We start from the raw sequence: 16,239 nt of genomic DNA on the forward strand, positions 1-16,239 counted from the left end.
GCTTTGAGCCCAAAAGGCGGCTCAGACCAGCGGGGATTGGATTCACTCCCCGCTAGCCACCCCACGGGGTCGCACCAATGCCACGCCTCCCCTTGAACTGTCGCTGGGGAGAAAGCGGCCACAGCGTGTCTCTTTAATGCGCGCCCCGGAGGCCCAGCGCGCCCCCGCCACTATAACTGGAGTGCATGGAGCGGGCTGCGCTCAGAGGAAGAAGGGCGGGCGCTGGGCACCCGTTGACCGACTTTTCCAAGTGCGATCTGCGCCCGTCCGGCCCACGTCCCGCCCCCATGGACCTGCCCGGGGGCGCTCACAGCTGAGGACCCGACGCCCGCCGGGCTCCGGGCCGGGTTGCACCCCGCCGCCCCAAAGGGACAGCCGCGGGCTGTGCAGGCTCCCCGCGCCTCTTCCCGCGGCGCTAGCCGTCGGGCGAGGGCTCCGCCGCCGCCACGCTTCGCGCCCAGCGCTACCCGCCCCATGCTGGTGCACACTTACTCCGCCATGGTGAGTAGTCTCGGGGCTCGGGGCCCGGGACCAGGGAACCCGAGTGCTGGACCTGCCAAACCTCCACCTCCAACGAAATCTCGGAGGGAGGGGGCCGCAGGGACTCCGCCAGCTGCGAACGCGGAAGACCGCTGTCCCAGCCCGAGGCTCCCGCGCACGCGGGCCCCTCCGAGATAGACCTAAGGCCCCGCGACGCGCTGGGCAGGTTGGCAGCCGGAACCCCGCGAGCGGAGGAAGGGGTCCTCTCGGACCGGGGTGAGGGCCCTTCAGCTGCCAGCGGGTCGCCTAACGCGCCCCTCTCCTTCCCCAGGAGCGTCCCGACGGGCTGGGCTCAGCGGCTGGTGGGGGCCGCCTGTCGTCTCTGCCCCAGGCGGCCTACGGGCCCGCGCCACCCCTCTGCCACACGCCGGCCGCCGCCGCCGACTTCCAGCCGCCCTACTTCCCGCCGCCCTACCCGCAGCCGCCACTACCCTACGGCCAGGCGCCCGACGCCGCTGCCGCCTTTCCCCACCTGGCCGGGGACCCGTATGGCGGCCTGGCGCCCCTGGCACAGCCGCAGCCTCCACAGGCCGCCTGGGCCGCCCCCCGCGCCGTCGCCCGCGCCCACGACGAGCCGCCCGGCCTGTTGGCGCCGCCCGCCCGCGCCCTGGGCCTCGACCCGCGCCGCGACTACGCCGCCGCGGTGCCCCGGCTCCTGCACGGCCTGGCCGACGGTGCGCACGGCCTGGCAGACGCGCCCCTCGGCCTCCCTGGGCTGGCGGCGCCGCCCGGCCTAGACGACCTGCAGGTGAGGCCCGAACGGTCCGGAATGAGCCAGGACCGGCCGCGGTGATGTAGGACTCTGGCTGGAGGCACGGTGACGAAGGCGGACGTCTGACTCTTCTTTCAGCCTGCCACTTCTCACTCAGGACTCCGAGGATGAGTCCCAAATCCGGGTTAGATGCTGCCTGTCCATTCAGGCGGCCTGGCACCGAGTCAGTGATTGGTGCCTGGAGGGCGGCAAGCCCTGGTGGAGTAAATGCGCAGAGGCGCAAACACTTCCTTAGCTCTCCACTGGGCCACGTGGGGCATCTATGGTCCAGCCCCATTCGGCTGGGGCAGCCTGTGCCTGAAGCGAAGAGAGGCGTTGGAGTTGTCTAAGGTTCAAAATTCCTATTTCCCACGGCAGGGTGAGGATCCAAGGGCTCCAGCCGCAAGGCAGTCCTGGTCCCGCCTGTGGCGCCCCCAGTATAGGTGGTGAGCATCTCGCAGAGCAGACAGGACCAGGACCAGGGACAGCAGGGGCTTGGGAAATGACAGGGGACTAGGTCCACAAGCGCCCTTACCACTACCTCTCTTGTTTTCAGACCATGGATGAGACCGGAATGAGTCTTCTGGACCAGTCGGTGATCAAGAAAGGTAAGGAACAGCATGCATCTGCTAGAGCAGAACTGGGGGAGATGGTTCAGGCTCCCCACGCACAGACCCATTTTCTTCCCTGTGGAGCTTGTCTCCTGTGTGTCGCTGGGTTCAGTGGCCAGCCGGCACTCTTCCTAGTCCATTAGAGGGGCAGCAGAGGCTGTGGTCCTGGCCAGAGCTTGAGCAGATGGGCTGGTTGGCATCTGGACCCCAGAGCCTGTGGCCTGGGGTCGGCTGAGCCCATCGGACTCACTCTGCTGCTTGGGCCAGCCAAGCCACACAGAGGGTTTTGGCCTCTCCCTACCGAGTGGAGGGCGCTCTTGTAGATCTGGAATTAATTTGCAGAACGAGTTAAACTACTTTCCTGTTTCCTAAGAGGTGGGAATGGGGGTGCAGTTCCCATGGGTTTCCTTAAATGATTTCCACATTACAATGCCTTACCATTTCCTAGCTAGGCAAGCTTTCCTTCCCAGCAAGCAGGGCCTTGGGGTCGATTAAGGGGAAGGGGAAACTTGAGTTTTCCCAGGGGGAATTTTCTGTCCTTGCAGGAGCCTCTTTCTGCATTTAGGGTTATGGGAGTGGGTGTGTGGTGTGTTAGTCTGAGTATAGGAGGGCCAGGACCTACCTGATCCTGGATGTCCTATGTGAGTTCAGGGTCCTGTACATGTCTGGTATGTTCCTTTCCTAGGTGTCTTTCTGGTATTTTTTGGTGTGTAAGTGTGTCTCTATTGCTGAGTGTGTGATGCGTGTCCACTACGTTGGTGTATATTTCTGAGTGGGAGTTTCTGTGTGTGTGTGAGGGTCTTTATTGTGTCCTGGAATTTGTTCTTTGGTACTGAGGATCTCTAAGCATGTGAGAATCACGCCCTGTGTGTTTTTGGGGGTGTTTGTGTCTCTGCACTAGTAAAAGCCAGGGGTTTGAGACCTGCCCTCCAGTGGATTTTCCAGCTGGAGGACCAAGTTCTGGACTTGCCAGGAAAAGGTGAGAAAGAGAGAGAACAAGACACAGAGAATCAGAGGGATCCAGGCTTTGGGCAGGCTCCTTAGATTTGGGGCGGGTTCCCCAGGAGGAATTCGGTGGCACACACAAGCCTGTGGTGCCTGGAGCAGGCACAGATTCCGCAGGATTTGGCTCCAGTTGTTTTTCAAAAGAATGAATTCAAGCCCAGGCACTGTTTGCACTTCCCGTATTCTCACGGGAGAACACGGGCTGAGGCTGGGTAGGGGTGGGGGCGGGGGCGGGGGGGGGGGGTGGTGCTGGACTTCCAGGAGCTGGAGCTGGGTTACCAGGGACTGAAAGTTAGTTGGACAACGTAGAGCGTGTGGGGGGTAAGATGAAGGGACAGGCTTCCCGGAACTTAGGGGAGGAGAGCCTCCAGGTGTCGGGCTGTGTCACCTGGAGATGGGGATGTGGAGAGGAAGCTGGAACCGGCTTCCTGGAGTAGTCGCTGAGGTGGCGGGTGCTGCTGCCTTGGTTTAGTGGACTTTTGGGAACTCGTCGAAAGGAAGAGCTCGGTCTGCAGTTGGCAAGAGCCTGACGCTGAGCTGCGTCCGCCCGGAGATACGATCATGGTCGCGGCACCAGTTCCCGGCTTCCGCCCAGACTCGCGGGGCTGGGGCGGGTTGGGGGGAGCGGCTGGGCTCACTGATTCCCTGGGGGAGGCCAGCCTCCCCGCATTTGGGGTAGGAGCTTGGGAACCTCTGCCCTGGGGAAGGGTAGAAGGATCAGCTGGGGCTCTGTGTACCTTAAATTTCAACCCCCCGGCCAGAGCCAAGACAGGAAGCTGGCTGCGAGGAGGCACTGGAATTGCCCTGAGTTGGTTTCTCTCAAAGGACATCAGCTGTCATAAATTCCGGGTCTTAGGTGTGCGCCGGAATCCCCAGTAGCGGTCCCAGGACCACAGGGGGGGCAGCTGGGGTTCTCCGGAGTGCGGCGGGCTGGGCCCCGCGGGGCGGATGTGGGCGCTGGCGCGGCGCTGGGCGTCCCGGCCGTGGGCGCGCACACCCGCCGCACCGCGGTGCCAGCCCGTCGGTGGCCGAATGCAGGGAGACGGAGCGCGGCGACCTGGGCGCCCCATCCCGGACGACGAGTCACCACCCGGAGCGCGGCGGCAAAGGGCGAGGGGTGAAAGCCGGAGGCTCCCTGCGGAGGGAAGCGCCTGGTTCTCTAGCCGCGAGCTCGGCCTTCCGTCCGCGCGCCGCACCTTGGGGGAGGAGAGCGGGTCAGTGCCGGCGCTTTCCAACTTTGCAAACGCCGAGGCAGAGCTGGTCCCCGAAGGTCCTCACCTCGGGGCCGCATGGGCGGGCGACGGCGCGGAGCCGCTGTGGCTAAGCAGGTGGCCGGGCTGGAGGGCAGCGCGCAGGGGGCAGTTTCGCCGGGGACTTCCGCCGTCACTGCGGGGCGCCAGGGGGCCGTGGATTAGCGTCCTTCTTCGGCTTCAGGCCCTTCCGATGACATCGAGAGCCCCGGTAACATCCTGAAGACCTTCGGCGCTTGCCGGAGGTGGTGGAGGACCCACCGGCCCACCTGGGCCCTGGAATGATAGGAAATCATTTTTGGCCCTGGCGGGAGGGACAGCTGAGGTTGAGGCCGGGCAGCCGAGGCCCTGGGTGCGAAATCCGGGCAGCCCCCGCCCTACCCCAGAAGCAGTCTGTCTATCGCAGGGTGTCGCCGGCGGGGGAGGGAAGCCTGGGAGTTCTCGAGGGTCCAGAACTTGGTTGTAAAACTTTCGATACTCCAGGCACTTGTCCTGTCTGCCTTCCTCCAGCCGCTCCCCTCCCCCCTCTGGGCCGGTGTACCCTAAGTGTGGGCTAAGAAGCCACACGAGGTGCTTATTTTAAAAATGCAGATTTCCTGGGCACCACTCCACATCTACTGAAAAAGAGTCCCTGGAAGTATGGCCCTGGAACTTGCATTTCTTAACAGATTTGTTGAAGTAAAATGTACAGACCTAAAATTCACCCATTTAAGAGTATAATTCGATGATTTTTAGTAAATTTATAGAGTTGTGTAGCCATTACCACAGTCTTAAGACATTTCCATCACCTGCTAAAATTCCTTCATTCCCATTTGTAGTTAATTCTCATTCCCACCCCAAGCCTTAGGCAACCACTGATCTGCTTTCTTTCTATACATTTGCATATTCTGGACATGTTATATCAACGGAATAAATAAATATGCTGAGGGTGCATCTAGCTCCTTTTACTTAGCATAATGCTTTTGAGGTTCATCTGTGTCATAGCAGGTGTGAGTAATCCCCTTCTTCGTGTTGCTGAGTAGCAGTACTCCATTGCATGCGCGAAACACATTTTGTGTATCCATTCATCAGCTGATGGACACTTGGGATGTTTCCACTTTTTGGCTACTATGAGCAATGCTGCTCTGATCATTCACATACATGTCTTTGTGTGGATATTTGTTTTCATGGCTCTTAGGTAAATTCCTAGGAATGAAATTGCTTGATGTTATGGTAAGTTTGTGTTTAATATCTTAGGAGACTGGCATGCAGTTTTCTAACGGGGCTATTCTGTTTTACATTTCTACTAGCAACAGCGCAAGAGGGTTCTTCACCTACACTTGATATTGTCTATCTTATTTTTTTAAGATTTATTTGTTTATTTTAGAGTACGGGAGCAAGAGAGACGAGTGGGAGGGGCAGAGGGAGAGGGAGAGAGAATCTCAAGCAGACTCGCTGCTGAGTGCGGAGCCTGACTTGGGGCTCTATCCCATGACCCATGAGATCATGACCCTAGCCAAAACCAAGAGTTGGATGCTTAACCGACTGTGCCACCCAGGCACCCCAATATTGTCTGTCTTTTTTATGATAGCCATTCTGGTAGTACCTCAGTATAGTTTTAATTTGCATTTCCCTAATGACTAATGATGTTGAGCACTTTTTCATGTGCTTATTAGCCATCCATATGTCATTTTTAGTGAGATATCTATTCACATATTTTCACCATTTTCCAATTGGGTTGTTTATCTTATTAATAGAGTTACAAGAATTCTTTACATATTCTGGATATACATCCTTGATCAGATGTGTGATTTCCAAATGTTTTCTTCAAGTTTATGATTTGCCTTCCAATTTTTTTAATAGTGCAAAGGTTTTTAATTTTCGTGAAGTCCACTTTATCATTATTTTCTTTTATGGATCATGCTTTTAGGGTTGAATCCAGAAACTCATTCCCCAGCCCAAGAGCACAGCGATTTTTCTCCCGTTTTCTTCTAGACAGAATTGAAATTTTAATCAGCTTTCTGGGAGAATCTTTTGCACTCTCCCCAGATTCAGTGGTCAGACAGTATCTATCACCTGTGGATGGAGGGTGTAGACAAGTGTGTGCGTCTTGTCTGACAGGTTGGACGACTAGGAGATCTTGTGTCTGCGGTATCTTGGCTTCTGCTTGGGTGATGGGGGGAGGGGCGGCGGGGGAGGCAGGGAGAACCCCATGAATAGACCACTTCAGCCTCAGGAGTCACTGTGGTGTGGGAGATAAACACCAGTGTCCCTGCTTTGCAGTCTGTGCTAGTTTAATTCCTACCTCCATGAGTGTCCTTTTCTCACGCCATCCACTTCCCTAACCTTGGGTTCCATTCCTCTTGCCATTTCGGAGGGCAGAGGCTCTGAGGAGAAGGGGAAGGACAAGTGGGGGAGGCAGCAGAGTCTGTCATTCCATACCCAAACGTATGTCCACCTGTCATGCACCTACACTCTGCAGCACCCGGGTGCTGGCGTGTACTCCATGTTTAACTGTATCGACAGGAGCAAAAGCACCTGCAGATATCCATATACAAGCTGCCACATCCCTGCAACACTCAGGAGGGCAGAAACTCTGTGTGTAGAGCTGGGGAATCAGTCCTCGTTCAGTGAGCCAGTGCGCATGTGCACTCTCGCCCTCACTGCTCTGTCCATGACAGGCATCACAGGGTGTGTGACCATTTTTGTGGCACATGAATGCTCACATGGGTCTCTGCACGTGCACAAACAGCCTCATGCAGGCTTGGTCTCCCTCCCCTCATACGGGGCCTGGCCTCAGGGAGCCCCTGGTTTGAATAGAAGTTGGGATGGAGGAGGCTGCTGGAGGAGAGAATTTTCTATTCCTTCTGCCGCCTCTGGCTAGGGGTCATGGGAGGGAGGACAGTCATCCTGCCCTTCTTTTTATTTATTTTTTATAGATTTTATGTATTTATTTGACACAGAGAGAGAGCACAAGCAAGGGGAGTGGGAGAGGGAGAAGCAGGCTTTCTGCTTTCCAAGCAGGGACCCGATGTGGGGCTCGATCCCAGGACCCCGGGATCATGACCTGAGCCGTGGCAGACACTTAACGACTGAGCCACCCAGGCGCCCCTGGGTTTTTAAATTTTTGGATCGGTTGCCAGGGTTTAAAAATCCAGAGATTTCACAGAGAAATGCAGAATCCTGGTTTCATCAGCAAACAAATGAAGCGGGAGTTCTGGCAATGTCGATGTGTCCTGCATGGTACCTCTCAGCCACGGAGGGACTTTCCATAGGGCGGCGCCTGTCCCCCACACTTTGCTTCCTTGTTACCCATTGTGCTGTCCCTCTTTGAAGTCCAGAGCTGTGCTATCCACTGTGGGAGCTGCCGGGCACATGTGGCTGTTGGGCACCTGAAATGTGGCTAGTCGGAATTTAGATGGGCTGGAATGTAAAATATGCATTGAATTTTGAAGGCTGAGTACAAGGGAAGAATGTAAAATAGCTCATTAATAATCTTTAAAATACTGATGACACATTTCTTTGATAGTATTTTTGACACACTGGGGTAAATAAAATATATTAAAATTAACCTCACGTTTCTTTTTACTTTTTTTAAAGATTTTATTTATTTATTTGTCGGAGGGGGGCACAAGCAGGGGGAGCAGTGGGCAGAGCAGGCAGAGGGAGAAGCAGGCTCCCTGCTGAGCAGGGAGCCCAATGTGGGACTTGATCCTGGGATCCTGGGATCATGACCTGAGCCAAAAGCAGACGACCAACCAACTGAGCCACCCAGACGTCCCTCTTTTTACTTTTTTTAAAAATAGGGCTCCTAGAAAATTTAAATTTATGTTCTATGTATATATAAATTGTATATATATATTTTATATATATACTATATAGCAGAAATAAACTATATTATATGTATAAATATACTATGTAACAGAAATATATATATAAATATAAATATGTTATATATAAATATAAATATATTACATATATATATAATAGTATATTTCTGTTGGTCAGTGGGGGTCAAGAGCCTAAAGGACAAATGGGGGACCAGGCAAGAGGGGTAGGCAGCAGCCGGAACACAAAGTGGGTGAAGGAGGGCATTACATGGAAGGTGTTAGGATGGTTAAGAATGTGAACTTTGGAGTCCATGATCAGAGTTCAAGACCCATTTCTGCTCCCTGCTTGCTATGCCACCCATCTGAACCTCTCTGAACTTTTAGTTTCTCCAATTTGGAATGGGGATAGAAAATAGCATCTACCTCATAGAGTTGTTTGGGTAAAGCACTTAGTATACAGTTGGCACTCGCTGAAGGATAGGCGAACTCATCCTGTCCTGCTCTGAAGCTGGGATCTGATTCGAGGGGAAGTGATGGGCAGTGATGGGTTTTAGCCTGGAGAGCGAAGTGTTTCAGAAAGATCCTTTGGGGGGGGGGCGGGCAGGGAGACCAGAGCAGAGCTGCACCAAATTTCAGGCGGGAAGTGAGCGAGCGTCTGTGCTAGAGAAGTGGCTGCATGGGGGGTGGGGGGTGCGTGGAAAAAGGAGAGCCGCAGGACACAGTGACAGAAGGGATGTGGTGGGAGAGGGCAGCATGGAGGGCATCACTGAGGTTTCTGGCCGGGTGTCCTGGTGGAGGGTGGGAATGCACATCCAGAGACGGAAAAGCTGGAGGGGCTCTGCCAGGCTGAGAACTGGTCAGCCTAACTTACCTCTGCATTCTCTGGCACACAGGGCTCAGCAAATCATTGCTGAATGGCTGGAGGGCTCCTGCCTTTGAGACCACAGTCCAGGGCTTGTTACTGGTTCTCAGGCTAGCAGCTGTGTGATCTCAGGAACACTACTTCACCTCTCTGGGCTTCAGTCTCCCCATCTATAAAATGGGAATAGTAAACATAGCCCCCTCGTGGGTTGTTCTGAGGTTTCGGTGACATGATCTGTGTAAGGACATAGCATAGTGAGTGCTCAATTAACTGCTGGCCTCGGGCTTCCCACTTTGTCCCCATACACACACACAAGGACTGCTTTCTCTCCTGCTCTCCCAAGGCTCTCACTTCCTTGGACGAAGAGAAGCCCAGGTGGAAGCAAGAACCTCGATTATTCTCCCTTCCCTTTGAGGCTAAGCAGGAGGATGGAGGTTAGACCACAGAAAGAACTTTCTTTTAGAGCCAAGAGTATCTAAGTTGGGGTTGTTTTGTTTGGGTTTTCTTTTCCTTTTTCCAAGTAGGCTCCACACCCAGCATGGAGTCCAATGCGGGGCTTGAACTCACAACCCTTAGATCAAGACTGGAGCTGAGATCAAGTGTCAGACATTTAACCGACTGAGCCACCCAGGCGCCCCTCCAAGTGGGTTTTAGAAAATTAACTTCTCAGAATCCCTTCCCTACCCTACACAGATTAGTGGATAGAGAGCTTTTGGGGCAGGGGCCTTTGCGGGTGTATCTCTTTATTCCTGTCTCCTTGAGCATCCCACAGTGACTTGGCAGGAAGAGGGCCAGTGCCAGAGGCCTAATGGGGTCATAACCTTCCTGCCCCCAGGATGTGTGATCCCAAAGTCCCCAGGCCTTCACTGATCAGGGGGGTGGCATGTGGGGGTCATAAGCAGGTAGGGGGAGCTGAGGACTCCTTGTGCAGGCCTAGCTGGGCCCTGCTGCAGTGACCCAGGGTTCCTGCCTCCGTATTTGTGGCTCTGTCTTTGATTGCACTTGCCCCGACTCCAGGACTCTGCAGAAGCTGAGTTAACAGGGCACCAGCCTGGCTCAGTAAAGGGAACATGGGTACAGGAGCCAGACGACTCCGGGTTCAGTTTCCACCACCCATTAGCTGAGTGGACTTGGGTGAGTCACGTTAACCTCAGTGTGCCTCGGTCTTTTCTAAAGCAGGGACACTAGAACTGCCCTTGGAGAGGCGCTAGGCTGTTTCGATGTGGCTGTGTGCCCAGCATGTGGCACGGTGCCCAGGACACAGCGCTTCCTCAGTGCTCCCACTCCACAGCTGGCTAGCGCCCGTGTCCTACACTCCCTGGCTCAGTGTTGTCTCTCTCTCCCTTGCTCTTGCTTCCATTCTGCAGTCCCCATCCCCTCCAAAGCCAGCAGCCTCTCAGCCCTCTCACTGGCCAAAGACAGCCTGGTTGGTGGCATCACGAACCCCAGTGAGGTCTTCTGCTCCGTGCCAGGCCGGCTCTCCCTGCTCAGCTCGACGTCCAAGTACAAGGTGACGGTGGGGGAGGTCCAGCGGCGACTCTCGCCTCCCGAGTGCCTCAATGCCTCCCTCCTGGGCGGTGTCCTTCGCAGGTAGGACGGCCAGCCGACGGTTCCCTGCCAAAGTCCGTGGTCATTTCAGACCTTCTCAGGGGAGCAGAGAGGGGCCAGCCTCACCCCAGGCCACAGCCTCATCTCCATCTCTGTCTCCTTAGGGAACTGTGCATGTTCTGGGGGCAGGCCCAGGTCTCCAGCAGCTCCCACAGGTCTGTGGGCTTGGGGGTGGGGGTGGACAAAGAAGCCTGATCGCAGAGAAGGGATGGAGGACTGACCCATGTTGGGCAGAATGGACAGGCTGGGGCTGGTGAAGAGAGAGTGCTATCTTCATCCTTTGCCCCAAGAAAGGGACCCCAGGACCCGAGGCCCACTCTCTGTGGGGCACAGGCCTCTCTCGTGTGTATGCGTTTTGAGGTCCATGGTTTGTCTTCACAGTTGGTTGTCTGTCTCTCTCTGTGCATGTATGTCCTTGTGCCCGGGTGGGGTATTTGCGCTTCAGGGCTAGGAGTTTTGATGTGTCTGAAGACGGTGTGTGAATGTGTGTGTGTGTGTGTGTGTGTGTGTGTGTGTGTGTGTGTGGCATAGGGGACACCCAGAAGTATATGTTTCCACGAATGTGAGTTTCCTGTGCTGCGCTGGCTAGAGTGTGCCCTCCTCTGTGTGTGATTGTGTGTGCTTCTAGAGACAGATGTATGTGTGTCTACGTGTTTGCAGCTCTGTGTGGAGGCTGCATTTGTGTGTGGGGGGGTGCACCTGGTCTCTTTGAGCACCCCAGACATGCTTGTATGTGTCCCTGAGTGTCTGTACATCTGTCCCTGGGATCCTGGGTCGGTATGAGCTGTTTCTGCGGCCCTGTGTGTCCCTGGGAGCCCGAGTCTGTGTGTCTCTGCGTATGTCTGACTGTTGCAGTGTGTGTGTCCTTATCGCCCTCAGTGTGTGTTCATCTGTATACGTGTTTCTCTCTGTGTCCCTGGGTGACTGTGTGTGTCCCTGTGTATCTCTGCATATCAGGCTGTGTGTCCCTGGGTAGCTGTGCATGGCTCAGCTGTTGTGCTGAGGTGGGGGAAAACCACCCCAAGATTCTGGCCTGTCCTTCCCCACCCAGGCTGTCCCTGTTGCTGTTGAGAGGATCAGGGAGAAGTGAGTGGCTCTGGGAGCTGGGTGCTAGGCCCCTCCAGCCCCACCTTGGCGGCAAAGTCAGTGAGGTTAGAAAGAGGTTGGGACCGGGCTGAAGGAGGCCCCAGGGCATCCCCAGGGCCAGACTCCAACTTCAGCAAGGGTGGGTGGAGGCAGCAAGGCCCTGTTGGGGTCACTTAGCCATACACTTCTTGTCTTCATGGTGTTTGTCTGTCTCTCTCTGTGCACGTCAAGGGCCAAGTCCAAGAACGGGGGCCGCTGCCTGCGGGAACGGCTAGAGAAGATTGGGCTCAACTTGCCAGCTGGCCGTCGCAAGGCCGCCAACGTGACACTGCTAACTTCGCTGGTGGAGGGTGAGTGAGGCCTGAGGGCACGTGGGCGGACGTGTGTCACCCAGTGTGACTGTGGGACTGTCCCTAACGCAGGATGGTGTGTCATGTATCAGGAAGGGGTGTGTGTGATCCGTGTGTATGTGTATATAAACCGCACGAGCGTGGGCTCATGGAGGGTTGGAGAAGAGTGGCCGGTGTTTGGATGGGGTGAAGGGATGAGGGGCTGAGAGTCCCTTCCCTGGAGGCTGGGGACTCTGGGCTCAGTCATCTTGAGCCCAGGCTCTGGGATACACGGTGGGCTCAGCTGCCACCCCTGAGCTTAGAGCCCCTGTGGCCCCAAGGGAGGGGCTGGGGCTGCGCCGGGAGGGAAACCAGAGGAAGGTATCTACAGGGGCAGAATGGGGCAGAACGGCTCCTGGCAGGGCATTGGAGGTGCAAGGCCATGCTTCACGCTCAAAGGTACACCTGGCTGGAGTGGCAGCTCATGGCTCTGCCTGCCCCCCCCCCACCCCCAGGAGAGGCCGTGCACCTGGCCCGAGACTTTGGCTACGTCTGTGAGACTGAGTTCCCAGCCAAGGCAGCTGCCGAGTACCTGTGCCGCCAGCACGCTGACCCCGGGGAACTGCACAGCCGGAGGCGCATGCTGCTGGCCGCCAAGTGAGTGAGGGCGCCTCGCGTGGGTGCTTTGGGGCACTGTGCACAGGCACACGGAGGTGCAATGCAGACACAAACACCATGCAGGGGCACAGTGGCCGCCACTCACGTGCACACGTGATGTACACGTGGCACTGCTGCACACGGGCACAGCGAGGCAGCACGCCGTGGACGCCACGGGGCGCACGTGGACACACAAACATATGCATCAGCAAAACCGGTGTCACTGCCCCATGGCATCACCAGCCCCAGTCCCACCATGGTGGTCTTGCTCCCCCTGCCTGAGCCCTTTGGCTCCGGTGACTTCCATCAGGGCACCGATGCCCACCCAGCCACAAGTTGACCCTCCCTTGTCCTTACTTCACCCCTGACCCCTCTGCAAGTCCCGTTGGTGCCTCCCCACCACCACTCACATGCTGCCACCTCAGCTTTGGTCTCCTAATCTCACTCCTGGACCTCATCCCAGTGCTCCACTGTTCCCTCAGTGTTCCTGCACATGCACTGCTCCCCTGCCCAAGAACCTTCAATGGCTCCCCAGCTACTGCCCTGATTTTCAAACTAGGTTCTATGGGGATGCTTTAGGGCCTGTTTAATGAACTGGTATTCTGTTCAGATTTAGTTTTTAGAAGGGTCCCACTGCAAGAAAAGACACACAGAGAGAGACAGACAGAGAGAGGGAAGGAGAGTAAGTCTAGACTCCTTTGAGGGCCCCACAATCTGGCCGGCACAAACCCCACCCACTGCAGCTGACCTCGCTGTCCCCTGCCCTCACACCTGCTGCTCAGAACACCATCCAGTCCCCCATCTAATGTGGTCCCAATGCAGTCAGATCCCACCTGCACCCTCCTCCTTTGGGGCTTCCTCAGGTTCCCTAGGCAGAAGTGGAATCACAAACTCAAGGAATTCCACGGCTCATGGGACCTTTGAAGCTGTTCATATCGTTGCCGGAGAAACATATCCAGGGCAGGGCTCCCCTCACCCATGAATCAGCTAACTCATCAGAACTTCCTGGGGCCCAGTCATGTGTAAAATGCTGACTGGCTTCCATGGCGATGCAGAGGTGAGACAGGAGTACATCCTCCTGCCTGAGCCACATGCAGGATGCAAAGAAAGGAATAATGACCACAAACTGGAGCAAGATTCAGATCCCAGCTTCATCACTTGGACAAGTCAGCCAACCTATCTGAAGCCAACGTTCTTCCGTGATGAGGAGGATGATCACTGTCTAGATTTGTTGTGAGGATTGAGATGATGCATCCAGTGCTTGGCCCAGCCTCACTTCATGTTCAGCTATTCATTGTTCCCTAATTATGTCAAAGACAAAGCTCTGTGAAGCACTGGGTGTTTGGGATGGGAGTGGGCGAGGGGATCAAGGAAAGTTTCCTGGCTAAGGTAGTAGAGCTGGACTTTGGACATGGGCAGGACATCCACGGGAAGAGACTGTAGGGTATTGGCATATGCCGTTTACTAGCTGTGTGATATTGGGCAAGTCAGTCGATGTCTCTGAACCAGTTTCCTTTTCTGTAAAATGGGTATGATCGTCATTTGCAGACTATTGACAGGGTCAGCAATCATAAATATATTATATATATAATCCTTCTCTAGGCTCAGATTTTGTCCTCTAACCCCCAGCCCTCCTTCCCCCACCAGGCAGATCTGCAAGGAGTTTGCCGACTTGATGGCTCAGGACCGCTCACCGTTGGGCAATAGCCGCCCAGCACTCATCCTGGAGCCCGGAGTACAGAGCTGCTTGACACACTTTAGCCTCATCACCCATGGCTTTGGTGGGCCCGCCATCTGTGCAGCCCTTACTACCTTCCAGAACTACTTGCTGGAGTCACTCAAGGGCCTGGACAAGATGTTTCTAAGTGGTGCGGGCAGTGGGCACGGGGACACCAGGGCTCCAGAGAAGGATGCCAAGCACCGGAAATAACTGTCTCCCCTGCCTCATCCCAAAGGGGTTCCCAAGGCCTGAAATGAGGCTTGAGTTCCTGGGAGTGAGCCCGAAAGGATTAAAAGGTGGAGCTTGAGTCAGGCCAGAAAGTGAACATTCATCCAGAGACCCCTGAGTGAGAGGTTGGAGACGGCGTGATGGCTGCTCTGCGGCCGTTTGTCGAGAAGGGCCCAGAAGTCTGCCGTGTGCGTGCAATTTTCTGACCACTTTCCTTGATTGCTGAGATGTGCTTGGACAGGAAATTGGCATGGAGGAACCTGGTCTTGGGGCTGAGCCCCGTGCATCAGAGTGCCTGGGCAGCGGTGGATTCTCCTAGAGGCCAAGGCCTTGCTGTTTTTACTCATGGCTGAGGGGAAAATTGTTAACAAACCAGAGGTGTTGAGGAGTTGGCATCCCTCGTCCCAGAATCTCCTACCCCCAGAAACGGGGTGCTGGCAGGAGGCCCCAGTGGGTTCTTTGGAGCCATCCCACTCTTGGGAAGAAGTGGGCAGGAGGAGCCCTCAAGGAGCAAAGATAAAGCACACACGGAAGAACCTGAATCCAGGCTGCACGTCACAGTCCTATGGCTGTCTGTCCTATTTATTGATGTATGTTGTAATTAAATTTGAAAGTTTAAAAATGTCGAGTGCAACTTATTTATCCTGAGTTGAGGACTCTTGTTTCACTGTTTTCTGCTTACGCATCAAGATGTCCAGCCGGACCAGGATGGAGAGGGTGTTTTTGCTCACAGAGGGCTGGGGGTGGGCTGGGGGCGGGGGTGAAGAAAGATTGTGTCGGGGATCCTGAGGTTGTCACGGAGATTTTTTTATTTGCTATTGTTTCTCTTGAACTTACAGTCGATGTACCTCTTCAACTCTCCAATTGCTTTCTCATTGTCTTAATAAAACCTTTTTACTGGGTATGAAACTTCCCTGTCCTTCTTCAGCCCAGGCCTAGATTTGCCTCTCAAGTGGGCAAGGGGCCTCTTGGGGGGAATCATAGGAGGGGGCTGTGGACACCACGGTGTCTGCGGGGAGCTGCAGGTAGTGGGTCCATCTGCTTCGTCAGCGTGGCTGTCATTTGTGTGTGTGAGAGAGAGGTGAATCCCAGGTGTGTATGCGTACTCGTGACTGGGCGGGCCTGTGTCCGTCTGGCTGTGGGTCTGTGTGGTATTACCATGACCATTGGTGGTGGGTCTGTTTGTGTCCGTGTGGATGGTGGTGACTACGTGTGTGGCCAGTGCTAATCCAGCTGTCGAGGATTTCATTCTTCAGGCAGCTATTCTTTCCTCATCCAGTGTCTCCCTCTCTATACAATCGTCTACTACATCACTCCCCAAAGCACTCCTATTCTAGGGTCTGTCACCTGACAAAACATAAACCTTCCCCCATTTATTTCCCTAGCAGTTCAAGTTCGTGAAAGATCAATACCCCTCTCCCTCCACTTCCTCACCCCCAATTCACCCTTCAACCCACTTCGTCTGGCTTCCATCCCCAACCAGTCTATTGAAATTCACTCAGCAAGGTCACCAACAGCCACGGTGTCAAATCCGAAGGGCTCTTTTCTGGATTTAGCAGCACCTGACATGACTGACCACTTTCTTTTCCGAAACACTCTTCTCTGTGGCTCCCAACATCCAGTTTTCTCTGACCTCCCTGGTTCCAACCCTGGGTCCTTCTCTACTTGACCTCTAAGCATTGACCTTCCTTGGGGGTGCCTCCCTGATCTCCAGGCTTGTGTGTACATTAGCCTGTCTAATATCTCCACGGGACTAACAGGCATCTCAAATGTACGTCCGAAA

The 16,239-nt window shown here is 55.1% G+C and overlaps 1 protein-coding gene across 1 annotated transcript; it reads left to right on the forward strand.

Annotated features, from left to right (window-relative positions):
* The first annotated feature begins 474 nt into the window (after window positions 1-474).
* TFAP2E (transcription factor AP-2 epsilon) lies at window positions 475-15,218 on the forward strand. Its single transcript, XM_027619821.2, has 7 exons — window positions 475-501; window positions 812-1,288; window positions 1,848-1,899; window positions 10,196-10,418; window positions 11,754-11,872; window positions 12,367-12,508; window positions 14,156-15,218. Exons 1-7 carry the CDS (start codon window positions 475-477, stop codon window positions 14,436-14,438), a joined length of 1,323 nt encoding a protein of 440 aa, XP_027475622.2. The 3' UTR covers window positions 14,439-15,218.
* Window positions 15,219-16,239: the final 1,021 nt, after the last annotated feature.

Source organism: Zalophus californianus, chromosome 4, assembly GCF_009762305.2.
Source record: "Zalophus californianus isolate mZalCal1 chromosome 4, mZalCal1.pri.v2, whole genome shotgun sequence".
In the NCBI taxonomy this organism is placed as follows: domain Eukaryota; kingdom Metazoa; phylum Chordata; class Mammalia; order Carnivora; family Otariidae; genus Zalophus; species Zalophus californianus.